This window comes from Melanotaenia boesemani, chromosome 9 (genome assembly GCF_017639745.1).
Source record: "Melanotaenia boesemani isolate fMelBoe1 chromosome 9, fMelBoe1.pri, whole genome shotgun sequence".
Lineage (NCBI taxonomy): Eukaryota > Metazoa > Chordata > Actinopteri > Atheriniformes > Melanotaeniidae > Melanotaenia > Melanotaenia boesemani.
Genome location: NC_055690.1, coordinates 15,723,749 through 15,743,883, shown reverse-complemented (window position 1 = coordinate 15,743,883; position 20,135 = coordinate 15,723,749). Strand labels below are relative to the sequence as shown.

General features: G+C 37.7%; 1 protein-coding gene across 2 annotated transcripts in view; it reads left to right on the top strand.

The window, feature by feature from the left end:
• rtn4rl1b (reticulon 4 receptor-like 1b) overlaps positions 1-14,151 on the top strand; it is a 157,134-nt gene extending 142,983 nt beyond the window's left edge. For both annotated transcript variants that reach the window (XM_041995797.1, XM_041995796.1), the window contains 2 exons: positions 11,560-12,011; positions 13,226-14,151. In XM_041995797.1, the coding sequence (XP_041851731.1) occupies positions 11,560-12,011; positions 13,226-14,119 (1,346 nt within the window). In that variant the 3' untranslated portion in view covers positions 14,120-14,151. The remainder of the gene's footprint in view (positions 1-11,559; positions 12,012-13,225) is intronic.
• The last annotated feature ends 5,984 nt before the right edge of the window (positions 14,152-20,135 follow it).

Sequence of the window (20,135 nt, the reverse complement as noted above, 5' to 3'; positions counted from 1 at the left end):
CCAGGAAGAGAGAATAGAGAACACAAGCACAGGAAGATTAGATATCTTTGTCAATCGCAGAAGATCTGATAGAAAAGAGTGTCAGACGTTCATAAACTAAATCAGCAAAAATGTCATTGAAACCAAGCAGAAACAGCAGTGTGGAGAAGAGCAGCACTGCAGATTTACAGGCCAGACACAGGCGCCAACGTCCTGGAAGCCCAAACCCCCAAAACAGATTGAATAAACACAGAACAGTGGGGATAAAAAAAAAGTGAAGAAAAGAAAATAATATTGAGAGCAAAACAGATCTAAATAATTAATTTAGGACTGAACTTACTGATTTTCCCTTGTTGTTGTGAGAAAAGTTACAATAAATGCTGGGTTGTAGGGTTGAAGGCTTTCAAAGTAATAAGCCTCAGCACATTAATTAATTGACATTACACAAGGATCAATGGTGAAGCACTCAGCATCTAAAAAAGTACACTTAATGAAAAGGGATTACTTTCTGAAGATCAAGGTCTGTCACTTTTTCTCTTCCTTCCCGCTCCTCACCTTCTGCTCTTATGCTCAAATACTCTTTTGTGTTTTCATTCCTCATGGAACACATCCGCATCAACACATAAGATGTGATAAGGTTTTCTAGAAAGCTAGTTTGTATGAAATGTCTACCAAGAAATGTCCAGTTTAGTCAGTTCCATTTCAACTAGAACCCATTTATATCACATGTAGTTTTTAGTGTGTCACTGTAAAAAATATAATCTACAGGCTTTCATGATCCAGAAAGACATAATAAGAAGGAATCATACTGATAAAAACATTAAAAGTGATAACAAAATAAATAGGGACTATATCCCATAAAGTACTTGTGTCTCAAAGAGGTAAAGATGAAAAGAAGTTGACTCCAAAATGGGATAAATACGCCTTTAAATCCACAATAAAGCCTTAAGTGGCTCTTTACATGCTGAAGGTCATGCTTTTTAAACCTTCCTGATATAAAAATGAATGAGAATCTGGGGGTCAACCTATCATGACCTTTGGTAGTATATGTAAATGTAAAAATAACATTCTTTGTTTGGGTTACATGAGAAGGCAGTAGGCCTACAGAGTTTTTCTTGCCTCAAGATTCCTAAACAAAGTCCTGTTTTTTGTTGCTCTTTTGGGACTCTTTTGTTTTCATTTGAGGTTGTTGCTGGGCGGATTCAGATAGTCCTGAGACCACTCTTGGCTCTCAGGCTATATTTTGCTGAAGGATGATCTTGTGTAAAGGGGAAACTTCTCTAAAACTACAAGCAGAGAGCATTTGATGTTGAAGTAACAGAATCTGGGGGGGGTGTAAAACACTTGAACTGCAGCTGCTGTTTACTTCATGAGCTGTTAGCTTGCATAGCTACATTATTTGTACTGTGTGGTTATGTACCACTGTGTGTACTGTACAAACCTCTTAGCACACTCGTGTGTGCCCTATGTAGTGTCATTTTTCAGCTTTGACTTTTAGCCAGTCTGTCCTTTTCATATCTTGGTCATCCTACTGTCTTTTGAACTAATGAGCCACAAAGCATCGCTGTACTCTCACATGTTTTTCTGCCGGATTTTACATTTCTCCTTTTCTCCTTGAAGCCATTAGTTGAGACCACTGAAACTGCTTGTGTGTGTGTGTGTGTGTTTGTCTTTATTCACATAGAACACCAAACTCTCACCTGCTATAAATAATTGATCTGTCGAATCTAGGGCACATGAGGTTTGTATGCAATAAGGTAGCTGCTGCAGCAGAAAGGAATCTTAGTTTGTTTTAAAAAGAAACCTGTAAGGAACCAGAAATTGGAGACCAGTGAAACAGAAAATGTCACATTGTAGGTCTATACTGAATTGATGGTTTCAAAGTAGAACAACATAACTTTTACATGATTATTGAAGAAAAACTGGCTTGTACACTGGCCAGAATGTGTTTGCGGAACTGATTGTCACATCTTCACAAGATGCACTTACAATCAATTTTGCATTGATTTAAATGATAATGATGCTGAATCCAAAACAGTCTGAGGTTGTAGACTCTCAAAGAAACATGTCACCATATATTCTGTGTGTTTACTCTCTTTGTTGTTTAAAAAAACACCAAAGCAATAACAATTCAGGGGCAAAAATAAAATGAATATGAATTTAATGAATAATGTTGAATTATTCATGCTAGCACATGAGCATTGTTAAGTCATGCAGCAAAGTGCTCTCAGGCCATCTGAGTGATTATAGTGTTCCAGATGACAGGTATGTGAAATAAAGGGTGATGAGATAAAAGTACAGAGATGAAGACAAATTGTAGGGCACACAAGCCTGTTATTAAACTGATTGTAACTTTGACAATAATATACTTGTTCTGTGTGTGTTGCTGTATGAATCCCAAAAGGAGAAATAAATCATTTCTACTTTAGGCTGCAGCCCTGCACTGGCCATTCTGGTCTGCATTTCTAAGCACTCTGTTAATTTATTAACTCCATGGGGAAATTACAGTATTTTGTTTGGCCTCTTCTACAGAAACATCAAAGCCCAGGGTCAGTTAAAGAGCAACAACTGTGGAGCTGGTAATGATTCAATACCTTGCTCAGATTCTTTGGTAGACAGATGCTGGCTGACAGAGGGCTTGTTACCAGGTCCTCGGTTCACAGAGGAACTCCAGTATCAGCCCTGTAGACATATTTTTCCATAGTTACTCTTTAGAACAGCCTCGCACAGAAATTCTCCGTCTGCCACCTCTTTATTAAGGGAGGTAGAGTCAACACAGCAACCTACTGAGACATTTCTTTGTCATTTGCTGCTTTTCCTTCAATCTGTCTGCTCGCTGTCACATAGCATCACTACTGCTCGCTGTCACGTTGAGAGAGACAATGATGGGCCGTGCTGCTCTTTGGCATTGATATACACACGCAAGATTGAACAAGACACAGCAGCTGGACAAGCCAGGCAGACTGACAACCGTCCAGTCAGCAGCTGAATGCTATAAAATCAAGTAAAACCACTGCAAGACAGAATAATTCAAAAATTGGGTTTGTGATACAGAAGGAGAAATAAAAGCCAGACTTGTAATGAAATTAAATTAGTGTTTTGTACCCATTAAATGCAGGATCTCAGTAACATTTAGATATGTAAGTACTGTGCACATTAGTTGTATCAGAACAGTCATTTAAGAAAAAACAGCTGCTTGGGAAAATGCAAGCAACATTTGTTTTTTTTTTTTTTTAATGTCGTTAGGTGACTGCCTTTACAAAAAGCCTGATGGAAACGTTTGTTTAAAGGTCTCAGACAAACGAGCATTCCTTACAAAGTGGTTATATTGCATAAAACACTTTGATAATAGCTTGGAAAAATAGTGGCAGACATGCCCTAAAAAAAGATGCTTGTCTTTGTCAAGGGAAAAAGTTCCTGAAGAGAGGCGATTGGATGATGTACTTTCATATATAAGCAAACCAATGTCTAGTTTAATTTTAAAAAGACTTGATGTCTTTGCATATTAGAGGCAGTATTGCTTTATAATAGGTTAGTTTTTCTTGTATTTTTCTTCTTTATTTGTGTGTATAGATAAATGCCTGTAAATAGATATTTAACTGAGTGATGTCTTTTCAGTAAGTTAAGTTTAAAAGAAGCATTTCTTTGTTTACATTTATTTACCCACTTTTATTCTTTAAAAGAAAAGCAGTCCTGCGCATACAGTGTAATCCAAGTGGCACATACTTTTCAAACCACTTCCCGATTCAAAGGTATTTTGCTGTCATGCATTATCTCCTCTGGCCTGCTGCAGTACAGTGTGCATCTTTTTTAACACTACTGACAGGTGATCTTATTCCAGTTGTACTCCCCTCACTGAACAGGCAATGCTGCTAACTCAAAGATCACTCTGGATCATCAACCATTTTTAGAAGAACAATCAGGTCTCATCAATATCCAACTGCATCACTGGCCAGATGTGTTGAATTACATGCAGTCGCTGTGACGTCTGAGGTGTGTTTTCATACCCTGTGTTTCTTATAATGGTTGTAGAGCACTTTTACTCCATGCTGGAGATGTTAATTCATTTGCTGTTAAACAAACATCTCATGGGCTTGTTGACTCATGTTCACAACTCTGTCATGATTTCAGCTTTTGTTGCCTTATGGACTCCAGAAGACAGAGTTCCTTTACTGTTATGTGAGTCCCTCAAAGCAAATAGCTTTTTGTCAGAGTGACCATAAGAATATGATTTATGAAGACTCCTGTTACTGAACTCTTTACAGGGGCATACAGTAATACGTCTTTGGACACCCACTTCATGTATGTGTAGTTGCCTTTTCTTTCTAAAGTAAATGTAGCTAGAGTTATATGATAATAAGACAGGTGTATTTTACTGCAGCTGGCCTGTGAGGTGGCATTTACATCAAATATCCATCTATACTATCAAACTGACTATAAAGACTTGACTATATTTGAAGAGCTGCCGCTCCTAAACACCTCTGAGAGCCACAGAACATCAATATGAAAGATAATTATTAGCTTTTCCACCAAAGGGAGATGCATTATATATACTCTCTATCACTTCAATAGAACTGCAATATATAAACTACATATGGATACACTTTAGATGATTTATATAGTTTTGGCAGAACCATTACTTTAGGTTGGCCACTGCAGTGCAATACCGCCACAGGGAGTGCAATATATTTGAATCATTTGGGTTTGTGCTGTCGTGATAAATGAATGTAGTTGGTGGCTGATAGTATTGCTCCCACCAGCAGTGATTTGGTAAATGTGCTTGCGTACATAGGCTGCTGTGTGTGCTTTATATTTGTGCAGGTGTGCTAGCATGGTGAATGGCATCGATCAATGTTCACAAGAATGCTCTAAAGGCGCAAAAAGAATAAAAGAGCAGCAGGTGGAGGCGTGCCTCTGAATGCAAGTAGAGTTAGTGCTAAAGTCTGTTAATTAAAATGTTATCAAACATATGTGGACTGTACAGCTGTAAGCCATCCAACTCACCGCTTGGTTTCTCAGCATTCTCAAATATTATCAATAAATCAGATGAGCTTTATTCACTTGAACACTCCACAATCCTTCCCCTCTATTTTGTGCATGCTCCATATGGTGCCTTGTTTGGAAGAGTTATTTTTAGGCTGTATGAATTGTCAACCTGCTGTCACACACATCATCTCTGCCTGTCTTATGTTGAACTTCCTTCTGGTTTGCTTGCTTACTTCGTTTTATGTTTGTGTGTTGCGTGGCAGTTTATAAGCCCTTCAGCTGAATCTGTCTGCGCTGTCAAATTAGACTCCATCGAATTCTCTCATTTGGTCCATTCCAAATATAAATCACAGCTTATAAATATCAGTAATGCTGGGACATGCAGACTTGTTGTGGCATGCAAAGGTTTTGGCACCCTCATTCTAAATTACGAGTGTTACAACTAGTTAAACAAAAAACATCGATCCTTAGCAAACTTTTTGGCACCCTGTCAGGTCAGATCTTGTGCATACATTTTATAGCCGTCTTAGAGTCTTTCAAGCTTTGTTTGGAAAATGTCACCATTTCTTGCTGCAAAAAGGCTTTCAATTTGTTTTCCTCAAGACATTATATGAAGTCCTTTAACTTTTGAACTTTTTGAACTGTTTTTTTTCTTCATTACATTATAAACTGAAAAAAAACACAAACCCAGCTCACTGACTGGACTTGAGATTCTCATCCTTTCTCTTAACTTTAAGAGTTGGCAAAGATGCAGTTATAAACATGAAGCCTTTCTCACATTTGAAGAGAAGCCAAACTGACAGGAGAGTGATCAAATTCTAATTAATGTACTGGAAGCAGTGACACCATCGAGTGCTTAACACTTTCACAGAACACACAGTGCTGATAGACACTGAACAAATCACAGGCATGAAGCATGAAATAGAACAAGCAAAATAATATCAATAGCAAAAGCCAAGCTTGTCTGAAAGGCAGCCTGCGTTGTATGATCTGGAACGTTCTGTGAAATTCAGACTGTCTAAAGTATATTTTAAAAAAGCCTTTTTATCAGGATTTGCAATGACTGAACTGCAGCAAAAGCTGATTGATCTCTCTTTTGTAGAAACTACTTCAGTTACAGGAGGGAAAAAATTAATTTTGCAGCTCAAATTTAAAAAGTCATACTCAAGAGCATTCCCTTGAAATTTTGTAAATTCGCTATTTACTAATTGCAGTATTAACCCTTGATAAACCATTGCCATTTATTTGCACCATGCCAACATGAGTATGAGCAATCAGTACCAACAGAAATTCTAAGAATGATTCATTCAGTGTGCTTTTGCACCAAAAATATACAGTATTTATAAAGTTCAGCATGCAGAGATTCCCAGCAGCTGGTGATGTTTATGTGTGTGTTCATTGTTCAGTCAGAAAATAATGGCAGGAGTCAAACAGTAAACAAAAATTCTTTAAAAATGCTAATGACAGGCAGCTTAATTACATGTGTGATTTGTGTGCCATTTGTGCTTTTAGTCCTTGAACATAAGTATAATTAAAATAAAGATGCAATCACTTGCTCATACTTGAAATTTCAGAAGCTGATGTTCTATTGAATTTGTTTTACTTGCTGTAAAATCAAGGCTTGTGTAAGAAAATATAAATAAAACATGTTTTACTGTATCGTTTATAGACATTAAGCTATTGTTACATTAATTTATGTCGATGTGGTTTGATTACTTATTTTAAAAAATATTTGTATCAAGAATGCTACATCTTGACTTTATGCCATTTGAAGTCACTTCTGACAGAATTCAGGACCACTCCTCTTAGTAAAATTGGTTATTTTGAGATTTATCTCCACAGTTACTATATTTTCAGTGCAGCAGAAATCAGAACTCTAACAAGGCCAAATCCAACATTAGCATATTTTATCCATTTAGCAACCAATTCTGCTATATTTAAGGTTATGGTCACTTTTTGATACTTATGTTATTCTGAAGATTTTTATGTACTTCTCTATCTTCATTCATTCATCCACTTTGCACAATCAAAAACCCCAGAGCATGATGTTACCGTCATCACAATTCACTTGCCTTTTGATGCTTTTGGGGGTTGAATAACTCACCTTTGCATCTCTAATTACATCTTTGGACAATGTGACCAAAAGTAATTTTTGTCATTGAGTGTAAAACTTGCCATCATAAGGGATGTTTTTTTCTCTTAGTATATAACAATCAAATATATTTTTGACTGTCAATAATGACACTGGCACTGATAAACATGTTTATGTCTTAAATCCAAAAGGGGATATTTCTGTTACATAAGCATACTAATATAGATCATCTTTGTGAATTCATAACCTATATTAAAATTATGCAGAGTATAGCATGCAACATAGTTATCTCCACAAAGAAATAAAAACATGATGGACGTAGTTAGCTTAGTTTTAAGCTATGCTTCCAAGAGGAATCACTCAATCAATCAATAATCTTTTTCTCTTCACTAACATTAGCTATAGTGTGTGCATGAGCATGATTGCAAACACCTTTTTGAGCTGAAGTAGTCAGGACATTATTTAGACCCAACCAATGACAGCAGTCAGAGCTGCAGAGTGCTTATCGGGGTCTTCGGAGAGACACAGGAAATTGAGTTTGTCCAGTCTAATGATGGGCAGAGTCACGCAGCTTTACAGACGTACCGTTTCTCTCCTATTAGCAAAGATGTGTTATTCATGAGGGCAAATCTAGTGTGAACTGTGTTTCATTGATATTCTACAAAGTCACTTCTCATTGTCTGCCAGGGGACCTTCACTACTCTGTTTTATTCCTTTATTTATCTATTTCCTTTTCAAAAAAAACCCCACCAAAGAAAAATAGGAACTTGGTGATGACAGGGTCATGAAGTCAAATGTGATTCTCTCTGTGAAGAGTTATCAATACCTTCTGTTCTCAGTGATCAGAGGGCAGAGAGAGGGAGGTGGATGCAAAACTTCATGGAGAAAGATTTGGAAGTTCAAGACTTGTGACTAGGGTGTTAATAGACAAGGCAGGCTTCTACCATGAATTGCTTTGCCGTTTTCTTTCCAAAAACACATTATCTCTCTCTCAGGGCCTTTACTTTATTTTGCCAAATGCCAATAGGCACTATTGGCATATGTATGCTTTTTCACATCCAAAGCTATTTATATAATACAATCTGTGCTGAATGGCTTATTGTGTGAGCTCACATTTCTGTTATAACAGACATTAATTTTTTTTGCATTTTCATTTAAGGACAGCCTTTCCGTATAATTATTTTTTCCTCTGTATTGAAAACTACTTGCTATTCAAAGCTCTGTAAACAAGCATCATTCAGCTTTTCATGCTGTAACACTGGCATTAGCTGCCTCATTCACTTCTAAACATCATGCATGTCTTAATGCTTCGGGATGTATGCCTTCATGTATCCCCGGAGAGCTCATACATGCATGGTACAGAAACCACACAAATGGTTTGTTTGTTTTTTTTGTTTGTTTTATTGTTTTTGTCTTTGTGTGTGTGTGTGTGTGTGTGTGTGTGTGTGTGTGTGTGTGTGTGTGTGTGTGTGTGTGTGTGTGTGTGTGTGTGAGAGAGAGAGAGAGAGAGAGAGAGAGAGAGAGAGAGAGAGAGAGAGAGAGAGAGAGAGAGAATGCATGTGAGCATTTATGTTTACAACTGTGTTTAGAGGTGCAAGTACATGGGGATGTTGAATCAGTAAGCTGGCAGGTATTTGAGCCCCCAGTGGAAGGGAATGTGATGCCAGCTGCAAAAAAAGAAGAGTATTCATGCTCTGTGTGGCTGTAAACAAAGAAATGGATGTTCAGCGCTCCCTTGCCTCTCAATATGCATGTAGAAAGAGCTTTTACATCATATATTCATGTCCTCTAAAGCTTCATTGGGGGTGAAGTAGAATAAAATTGTTCATATTAAAAAACAGAGCAAAATATATAACACCAAGCATGTGTTGTTTTTTTTTTTTGTTGTTGTTGTTGTTGTTTGTTTGTTTTTTTTTCTTTCTTTTGTTCCACTTTAAATGGATATACAGTTTCTGGCAAAGACATAAAAACGGCCATTTTAGAGGAACAAATTTAGCAGGGTAAAGAATCAATTACTGTGTCCTGACAAGCTGAGGCGAGTGAAGAGTGGAGGCACATCCTTATGTGTCCAACATGATTAGCAGATCACTGTTTCAAATTTTCTCACTATCAAGGCAGCATCTACCTTCTCATTCTCCCACTTTCCCCGTAAATCATGCTTATCACTTTCTGTCTCTCACCTGCTCAGATCATTTTCCTGTTAAAAATCTGCTACCTAATTCTGTTGAAGACATGCATGAAGTGAAGCGTTAATGGAAATAGTTTAAAGCCTGAAAATAATTACTGGAGAATATCATTTTTTCCATTGGATAAATCCCTGCCAAGACAGGTAATGGCTATCATCTAATCATTTTGTTTCACAAAAAATATAAAAGTAAAACACAGTTTACATTTGTGTCATTATTCAAGCTCGTTTGTAAAATCCTCTCTGAGGGTCAGGAGCCCAATAAAATGTGAACCAAATTAAATTATTAGGAGGCTGCATCACAAATACCTGTTGATGCTGCTTAATGCAAATGTTTTCATGAAGCAACTGGAAAATTTACTGTCTCATTTGTCTGATAAATAAAGCAAACCTTATTTCCTAAGTGTAATGCTAAGTATTTTCTCCAATTTACTCAGTCAGTAGATGCCGTGCTTCATGCAAGTAAAGAGACTAAAATGAAAAACACCCACAGAGTGATAAAATATTTAAAAAGCTTTCTTGTTTTGCCTCAAAAGTGTGACAAGTGTGGATATCACTTGTAACATACTGAAGGATCCATGTCTTGATGCATGATATGTCAGTAAAATCTGAAATCTTAATAAAAATAAGGCATCTAGTGGTCACGATACAATATTTTTGCCTACACAGAGTACCGGCACAGATTAACAAACACTCACATTCTACCTTTTGACAGAGTTCAACTGTGAAGAATCACCTCATTTAGTGAGCACAGTTCTGGTTTGGGAGGATGCATGCATTTCCATTGTTGCCCAGTGGCAGGGCTTAACAAATAGGATTAGATCTGTGCCCGAGGGAGCACACTCCTGTTCAGGTGACACAGCTCCATGCTCCAACTCTGCAACTAGACACAGAGAATTACTGTTAAAGGTCAGTGGAGACACTGAATGTCACAGCTTAACCACAGTTTGGCAAGAAAATACATTCAGATAAATAGGCTTGTCTCTTGGGGTAGAGGAATTCTGCTCCTGAATTTTCTGCATAAAAGACCTGGGATTACAGGGGTGGGTTAAAAGGCAGCAGAGGCATATCGATTGGAGACAGTGAAACCAGCCTCCACTATGCTGTGAATAATCAATTAAGTATAAGATAGCAAGGGGTTTGTCAGATGGAGTTTTTTTTAATGGGCTGTGAGTTGTGCTCATCTTGGATGAGACTTTGGATAAGCCACATCTCCCATGTCAAGAATCTGTGGAATCATGATCAGAAAGCGCCTCAAAGCAACTGACTACAAGTTTAAATAAGCATCCCACACCCCATTTAACCATACACACTGACTGATCACAGCCTCCACTCATCAAAATGGAGTGGCAGAAGACTCCGGGAAGGGATTGGACTCCTTATGGCATGTCCCTGAAGGTGGCAGAATATTGGAAAGAATAATTTGCAAAATAGCTGCATATGTGTCAAATCAGATACGAGTGCTGCTGCAAAGATCCAATCAGAATCAATGAGACATGAGTGACTCAGTGGAGCAGGTGTTATTGTTTGTTCTCTAAGTACATTTTTATTTTGGGTTTAAACACATTTGGTGGATCCAGGCTGTAAAATGTGATGGTCCATATGTAGCACAGTGTTTACCAAGAATTGAAAATATTATGAAGACATGAAAACCAAACTCAGAACGTATGATCAGAGATGCATATCCCTAATTGGGATGGAATCAGGTGATGAATTATGGTGGATTCTGTACTGTAGTCAGTGCTAAAGCAATGTGTGATTTCACATTTTTTATGTATGTACTGGTGAGGATAAAGAGAAATTGATGTCAATCTCTCTGTCCAATATTTCAGCTCTGGCTTAAGTATTTGATTAATTAAAATAAGAATTTTTTTACAAGCATGTTATGGTCATAAGGTTGACATTTTTGGTTCAGAGTGATTTATCTTGTTCATTAAAAGACCCATTTCTATTAAATCTTTGAGAAATTTTCAAGGTCCCCTAAGGATTATTTTCAATGACTTCAGTAGTATTCTTGGCTCTTCCACTGGCACCACAAGCTGTTTGACATTTTTAGAAACTTGATCATCTTCACTCGTAATAATGCTTAATATTAAATGTTAGCATTACAACCTTATAATTTAGCATTGTGACATTACTACAGAGAGCGTTAGCTTGCCCACATTTATTCCATTTTCCATTATCTTTGTATGTGTGTGTAATCTTCTTTCCCTCTTAAACATATTTATATTACAGGTACAGCACAACTGAGATTATTTTAAATATGATCAACTTTGAATTAACTTTCTCAAACTGTGGATGTGTGTGTTCTCTGCAGGTTGCGGGCTAGAGTTCCTGCTGGTTCTCTGTGGGCTCGAGTTTTCCTGGTCCTGCCCCCGTCACTGTATCTGCTACACTGCACCCAGCACCGTCTCTTGCCAAGCCCACAACTTCCTGTCAGTACCTGATGGCATTCCTCCTGACAGTGAACGCATCTTCTTACAGAACAACAAGATCCATCGTTTATTACGGGGTCACTTCAGTTCCAATACAGTGACTCTTTGGATCTACTCCAACAACATTACATACATTGAGCCATCCACCTTCCATGGCTTTACATTGCTGGAGGAGCTGGACCTGGGAGACAACCGCCACCTTCGCTCCTTGGCTGAAGACACCTTTCATGGTCTGAGTCGACTCAATGCGCTTCACCTGTACCGCTGTGGTCTCAGTTCACTTCCAAATAACATCTTCCAAGGCCTGAGAAATCTACAGTATCTCTATTTGCAGGTGAACAGCATGTCATTTTGTGGGTGTTTCATCACTGGGATTCTAGGCTGTTGCTTTTGTAGAAAATCTAGTTTTGCACTAACAAAACACAACCCAGTTAGCTAAAACTCAAAGTCTGCAGTAGAAAAGAAAATAAATGGTCTAATAGTGAAAGTGGTGGTGTCATGTTCTTGGGCAAAACATTGGTAGTCCTTTTTTATGACATGCTGACTTGGTTTCTTTTAGCTATTTTGTTGCAAATTATTGTCAGAGAATCCTGTAGTTGTAATTCATTGTGTGCAGTCACAGTCTACAATGTTCCAAATAAATATTATGCAAATTATAAGTCACTGAAAATGAGGTTATTGTGCTGACAGACAATAATGTGGAGAGAAGATTCAGAGTGGCACCTACTTAAAGTTAAATAACAGATGTACAAAAACAGCTGGTACAACTTGATGAGGGAAAACTTGACCGTCATGCCAATTCATATTTTCTGGTCGCCAAAATGATGTTTTATCAAAGCACAAGGTGTTTTCTGTCACTGGTACATTTGCAGACTGACTACTGCAATGTTAGATGCCATGAGCTAAGATGCCATTCTGCAGTGATTACATGTAAAGAAATGACGGTGGAGCAGAGGGGATGCTGTACAAAGATACAGAGATAAGATTTATGAGACCTGAGTTGAAGGCTAGTTTAAATAGGCTTTTGTTTTGTTTTGTTACTGTTTTCTTGTGGTTTTACTCACTGTTTCATGCATTTCCAATTTAAGGGTCACAACTTAATGGTTAGCATAAGAACACAGGACACACTACTTCACAATATTTATCTGCAGCACTGGATAATAATGTGGAAAAATGTTGTTTAACTGTGCTTGAAAACTGAAACGAAAGGCCCCTCTTTGCTCTGAGACAACAAAGGTCCCTGACAAAACAGCAATATATGACACTGACTGAGTGAGAATCATTCAGACGATCCAAAAATGAAGGAAATATTGTACCAAATCATTCAACACCCCATCACCAAAACTGTTTTGCCTGTTCAAGAACTTTTCTCATCTGAGGTCTTCACATTTGATCAGTAGATTTAACAGTTAAAACAGCTGTTCAAATGCAGCACATCGTGTGAGATGTTGACTTGTCGCATACATGTTGTAAAGTTACATAAATAAAGAACATTTTAAGATTAAAATCAGTGTCTAACATTAAAAAATGCTTTGTGTATCTCCTCAGGATAATCATCTTAAGTATCTGCAGGATGACACATTCATGGATCTTCACAACCTGAGCCACCTGTTCCTGCATGGGAACCGTTTGTGGAGTCTTAACCAGAACACCTTTAGAGGTCTTCGAGCCTTGGATCGTTTACTCCTGCACCAAAACCAGATAGAATGGGTTGAACGTTTGGCCTTCCACGACCTGAAACGTCTCACCACCCTTTACTTGTTCAACAACTCTCTGACAGAGCTGTCTGGGCAGTGTCTGGACATGCTGCCCGCCCTGGAATACCTACGCCTCAATGACAACCCCTGGTCATGTGACTGTAAAGCCCTGTCGCTATGGGAATGGCTGAAACGTTTCAGAGGTTCAACATCTTCAGTGGGTTGCCAGACGCCGGTTTACATGGCTGGGAAAGACCTTAAGGAACTGCACAAGGAGGACTTCCCCAACTGTTCACCAACAGTTTCTAATTCTGAGTCCAGAGCTCAGACTAACAATTTATCAGGCACAGTGAATCCATCTATAAATCGTGGAGTAGCAGTGGGCTCTGGAGGGCAGACCCACATAGCGCATCCCTCGAGGCCTGGACGTCCTCGGAACTGCACAAAGCCTCGTAACAGAATGAGCAAGGAGAAAGGAGACAATGAGGTTCACCACTCAAAGGAGGTCATGGCAGACAAGGAGGATTCCTCCCCAGATTTCACAGAGGGGGGAAAACATGACCATACCTCCCCAGATGGTACAGTCACACGGAGGAAGCACAAGTGCTCTCCCCGGACCACTGTTCGCCCCCCTAGTGGGGTCCAGCAAGCCAACAATAAGGCACCCTTATTCAAGTCTTTATTACATGCCCAAGCCCTTTTTGTGGCCTTGATAGTGACAAATACTGAATTCATTCTCCGTTGACCTTCAGAAGGTTTAGCAAATGCTAATCAGAAGAAAAGCACAGCCCTCAGACCTTCTCTTGCTCCTACACTACAAGGCCTGTGTCTATTATGTATGTGTGTGAGTGTGAATATATGTGTAAATGTTTTGTGTAGGGAGCTTTACTGTTCAAACTGAAACAGATATCAATGCACCAAGCATCTACAAGACAAAGATTCACAGCACAAAATTGTAGAGAGACTGGGGACAATAACAGGTGATGGCTAAGCTTGCACTGCCAATGCCGGTATAATTTCATTGCTATGTTTTGGTGTCTTATTTTGTTAACTTCAGTTTTTCACTCAGATGAAACATAAATGGCAAAAGTTTGGTAAAATGAAGACAAAAGAGTAAATTTCTGCCACATGGATTTCCAATTGTTGGTATCAACAATATGTTTTTCGTTAAAAAAGAATAATAATAATAGTAAAGAAGGAATGTGCAGGCATTTGTTACTCACAACACAGATTAAAAATCTATTACTACAGAATTTTGCAGCCATAAAAAAGACCAGCCATTAACACACACTCTAAGAACTTCAAACAAATCATAAAACCTACCCCCTACATGCTGGTAGCTCTTTTTAGTCACCCTACCTTCTACCTACACAGTATTTCTACATCTAACTCTTTCTGACATCTTCATTATTCTGCTTCTCCCCTGTGCAACTGAAGATTAAGCTGCTAATTGTTTCAAGATGACGTGGCCATTTGCTAATTTCATCCGCTTGGAAACCGCTGTGTGTCTTGGGGAGATCGAGCTGTGAATACTGAAAAGTCTGTCTATATCTTGTGTCAGATGTTGTTATTTTGATTTTTCAAAGACACAAAATGGACCTAACAAAACATCCCTGCCGCAGGGTCGACAGGAGCCTCAGAGGTCAAGGGTCAAACAGGGGTTCCTCAGTTTCCCGGTGAGGTTGAACTCCTCCCCCCGACATGAGGACATCCCTCCTTCATCCTCACTGAGAATGTGAGGAACACATTTTTTTCTTGCTTCACCTTAAAGGGATACAAGAACAAGACTTTAGAAAAAAAAATGTGTGCATACCTTGATGTACTCTTACAATCAATAAATGGATTAAAAAAACTGTTTGAATGGGGCATGGCAAAACTGGGATCATGCAGAATTATGCCTCTACATTAACTGATACGATTGTCCACGGATGTGAAGATCTAAGACCAAGACAATCGCTTCTGAAGTGATGAGGGGGATAGAGTAAAATGCAGACTATGATGGGACATCTTACTGTACTTCTGGAGCTTTTGTGCCTCCTTTAAACTGATATGGTGTTTGTATTGACGATGTGAACTGTTCTGCTAACAATGGAGATAAGATGGCAATTTACAGTGCTGATATTAATCATTTACTGTATTACTATGAAAAAACAATGTCAGTTACATCTAAGATGATAACAGGGTTTTTCTGCTCCTCCTGTCAGGAGTGTTTCAGTTCTTGATTTTCTGATGATTTGTTTATTTTTATGTTATATTTTTAGAACAATCTGTTTGTGAATACCTCATTCTTCACTCCCCTCCTTCTTGTTCTACTGTATGCCTATTCATTTTTTTTCTTTGCCATAATTAAAATGTTCAGTAAGTTATCATCAAAGAACAACAGTACAAAAATGTTTATAAAGACATTAAATCTATATCTTCTTATGTCTACTGTTGCAATCTGTGTGTGTTCATTCCTGCGTATTGGACCAGGCTTATGTGGAGAAACTTTTCTTTAAATCCATTTAAACTAAAAATCGATTCTGTCAGCAAATTTAGTTTTTCCTCCCACCCCGTTTTTCTCTTTATCTTTGCTGCACTTTGCAATGTGTCTCTCCTGTTTAGATGCTGCTGGCTAAACTACTGTATATTGGCCTCCAACAAATAGACTTTCTCTTCCTGTACACATAGAGGATTTATGTACAGTATAAAGAGTAAATATTAGGCTGTTCATTTAGTGCAGAGTGAAAGTCAACATAAAATAAGATCATAACTAACTAGATAAAGAACACTGAAGATTACATACAGATTATGGTGTGATATGCATTTAAAAACCAATCTGACAGGTAAAGTGAGTAATAACTGCTCATCTTTTTTAAACGCTATCACAGCAGGACAGAGGTGAGCCTTCATAAACTGCTTAGGAAGAATAAATTATGTCCCCCTATAAACTAAAGCAGTTATGTGTATGGAGTACTGAGTAATTATATTTAAACTATTACTTGGTCTGCCACCTGGAGTGTCAAATATTTTGACTAACATAGATGGTCTTGCATGATTGCCCACCAGTTCCACCAAACAAGTCTGCCTGCCAACAACATTTTGCACAGAGACCACGATTGCTTTCCCAAGACAAGAGTTTGTTTGAGTAAACAACACAAGGCCTGTTTTATTTTTCCCTGATAACATAAATGATAAACCTGGATCTATCTATGGATATGCCTTCCAGAGCCCAGCACTAAAACAAGATTTACATTAAAATATCCATCAATGTATTTGAGAAGTAGTTTTTTTTTATGTACTGCGTTAATATTAACAAATAATATATTTTAACAGAAGACATTTTTTATCCTGATTTCTAAAAGTAACATAACTGAGTATAAAAGAAAACACAACATAAAATGGAAATGGAAAATCAGCTAAAAAAGCTAAAAAATCAAAACAATTATCTGATCATTTAATTCAACTCCTGCAACTATAAACATGACTCGTATTCCTCCAATATCCCTTTATGAATCTTGATTTGCGTTGTTTGGGTAAATATATCTAGCAGAGACTTTGGCATGAATGTATGATGGAATAGAGTATTGAAAAGCAAAAAACTTTTGGCACAGACTCAGACTCCATGAACGGCAAGATCAAGGCTTTAGCTGAGCCTCTCTGCAGGTGGGCATCTAAGCCTCCCCTGTGCGGGCTGAGAGGCGGTGGTGGATGCCTGCGAGATGAGAAAGAGTAACAATGAGGCATAGCACCATCTTTTAATAATAAAAGTTGTAATTGGAAGGCTGGTTGTATTTTCTTTTGTTTGAATCTACCAGTTTAAATATTGTACATTAGGTGCAATTTATTTGAAATTTGCCATTTATTATTTACTACAGAAATAAAAAAAAAGAGAGAATTGGAACCATATTGTTGTACTTTATGTTAGGCTGATTAAAGTAAAGATTGGATAGAATAGTATAGAAATACTAATATAATGGTGAAGCTTGGAGGATACAGTGTGGCACCTTCCACTCACCATAGATGTTGCACCCTTAAACCAGACATGACTACATCTTTGTGTTGTATCGGCAACTTAATTCTCCTAGTGGTGCAAATAGCCACTATAATTCTAATTATAGTTTTCAGAACACAGCTAAGTCATAGGCGTAACCACTGATACATGTTATCAAAAGCAACACACACACTTCGCGCAGACAGGTGATGTTACTCATTACTGTCCCACATTCCTGTGTCAACAATCAGTCAGAGAAGAACAATTAATCCTTCACAAAAAGAAATGATTTTTTTTCTGCTCTATGAGAATAAACTCAATAAAAACTATGTTACTTCAATATTTGTACATAGAAACAACATCAGCATAAGTTATAGCATGATACGTTTCATGATTTTTATTATTTGGGTGACCGCTTTATACTTCTGTAATTTACCACTCTACATTAACACTCAATTGTCAAGTATTTTTGTAGCAATATGAGGGAAAATCACAAGTTAATATTAAGTTGTAATCTTTTCAAAGTTACATTACTCCCAAATTTGTCTAAACATACCATTTCTGTGCAGCTGGATATGAAAAATAAATAAATAATGAATTACTTATGAAACTTGTATGAGGGGAAATTCTTCTTGTCAGGGAGTTTTTTTCTAGTGAACCGTGTGATTTAACTTTGATTTAAGTTATTGTTTCTCCCATAGAGAAATAGCCTACTCTCATCTTAGCTGACCCACTTATTTGGGAAGCACATCAAAGGCGGAGTCGTAATTATAATTGTCTGTTCACAAAGGAAATCTTAAGAGCAATCCACATACTGTATAGTCAGGCCTTATTCAGCAAGAGAGCTTCCATATGAAAGCAGGTAGGATGCAACCGGAAACAAAATGCTGATGCATAATTAAGTGATAAGATGAGGAGAATATGGTATCATTAAGAAAATTAGGGAAGCAACGAGATGGAGAACGTGAAGCTACAATAAATCTGTAATTGAGCAGTTAGAGGGAGAGAGAATTGGAATTCATGAGAGACTCAATGAAAAGAAAACAGATCACAGTTATGAAACAGAGAAGTATTGATGAAAGGCACAAACAGATTTGAGTAAATACAAGATATGTATCATGTCACTGGACTCCAGGAGTGATCTTTCTATAAATATGTCATGCTTGTCAATGAACATAAAAAGCTAAATTTCCCCATTACAGAACAGCACAACATGTGTGTGCAGTAAACCACTGCATCATTTAATTATGCAGGAGAGATGCAGCTTGTTGATTCACTCAAATTATTTTGGGTAAAACAGTCTTTGCCAGACACAAACTGGAAATACCACCCAGTTCCACTCCCCCTTAAAAAAAGAAAAAGAAAAAAAAAAGTGTCCTTTGACTATCTGTGCCCATTTTGTGGCTTTTTAATTGACTCACTGTCAGTGCTGTGTGGCTTTAATTAAAACCATGCAATTAGAAAATTGAAAACGAGATGAAGAAAGTGGGTGAGCTGGAAAGAGAGATGGCACACTGGGGGGGTGTAATAATTAAGATCCGAAGCACCACAAAATGCCACAACACTTGCACCTAGCTTGCCTTTTCTTTTTCCTCTCCTGAGTCCCATTCTCCCCACTCAATCACAAAGCTAATATCACTTCTTTCTCCATAAAATGCTTTCTCATTGCAGCTCTTATATTTTGTCTATTTATTTAGCCTAAAATGCCCCCAGAGCAGTTGTGTGCTCCATTTCTTTGAAGCTGCCAGTCTGCATACTAAAATGAGAGGGCTTGAGCAGCTCAAGGCCACACCACCACCTGCATGGATTAAAGGCTTGCTAATCCTCGCTTGCTTGACCTCAAGTCAGATGAAATATGCCGAAAAATTACTGAAAGCCAGCGTGGCATGTTTCCCCATAACAATGTGGTTAGGTTAAATGACTGTTTTGATGATGGTAGGAGGAGGGGTGTTTATATTTTATAAGAATTGTATTTTCTTGTTGCTCATTTTACAGAAGTGAATTCTGACTTCTGCTATGTAGTGCCCAAAGCCTGAGATAATTTAAAGGGAAACTTAAAGTTTTTTTAATAGATTTTTAAAAGGGAATTTCTGGCTAAGAGTGTATGGGACTTAAGTGCGATCATTCAGCATTCTTTCTCGATGACTTTGTACTGACCAAAGTAAGCTGGATAACACATTAATGTGGCTATGACAAAGACCATTACATCAATTACATCATTAAATCAAAGGGTCAAACTATGAACTTGGAAAAAAAAAAGTGAAAACATTGAAATCAAATGAAGAATTTGACTATATTTAAAACTGAATTGTTAATCTGACAATGGGTGCTGTTTAATTGAACCATCCCCACCACATAATACACATAATAGCCCAAGTGTCCACGTTCACAGGTGTAGTGCTGATAAGAAAGTTCTGCAGCAGCCACAATGACCACATGCTTTTATTTTGTAACTTATTTTCTGTTGTGTGACTCCTAATAGAATATTATATTTTCCTATACCTAATGGGGTTTAGGGATTTCCAGTTTTACAAATTCAGACATGACAAATGTCAAAAGTGCTCATGGTAGCATCTAGGTAGCAGAATGATGGTCTGGCTGCTGTGTTTTGCCGAACAAATTTGCTTTGACAAGGGGAGCTTTGTGGGTATAAGGCTCCTCTTAATGATCTTATTTATTTATTTGTTTGTTTCTTTTTTTATTCTAGGTTCATACTGGGTCAAGAGGTCATTGATGTATTTTGGTCCTAAACCATTCAGAGTTCTGAATAAGCTGCAGGTGTCTAATT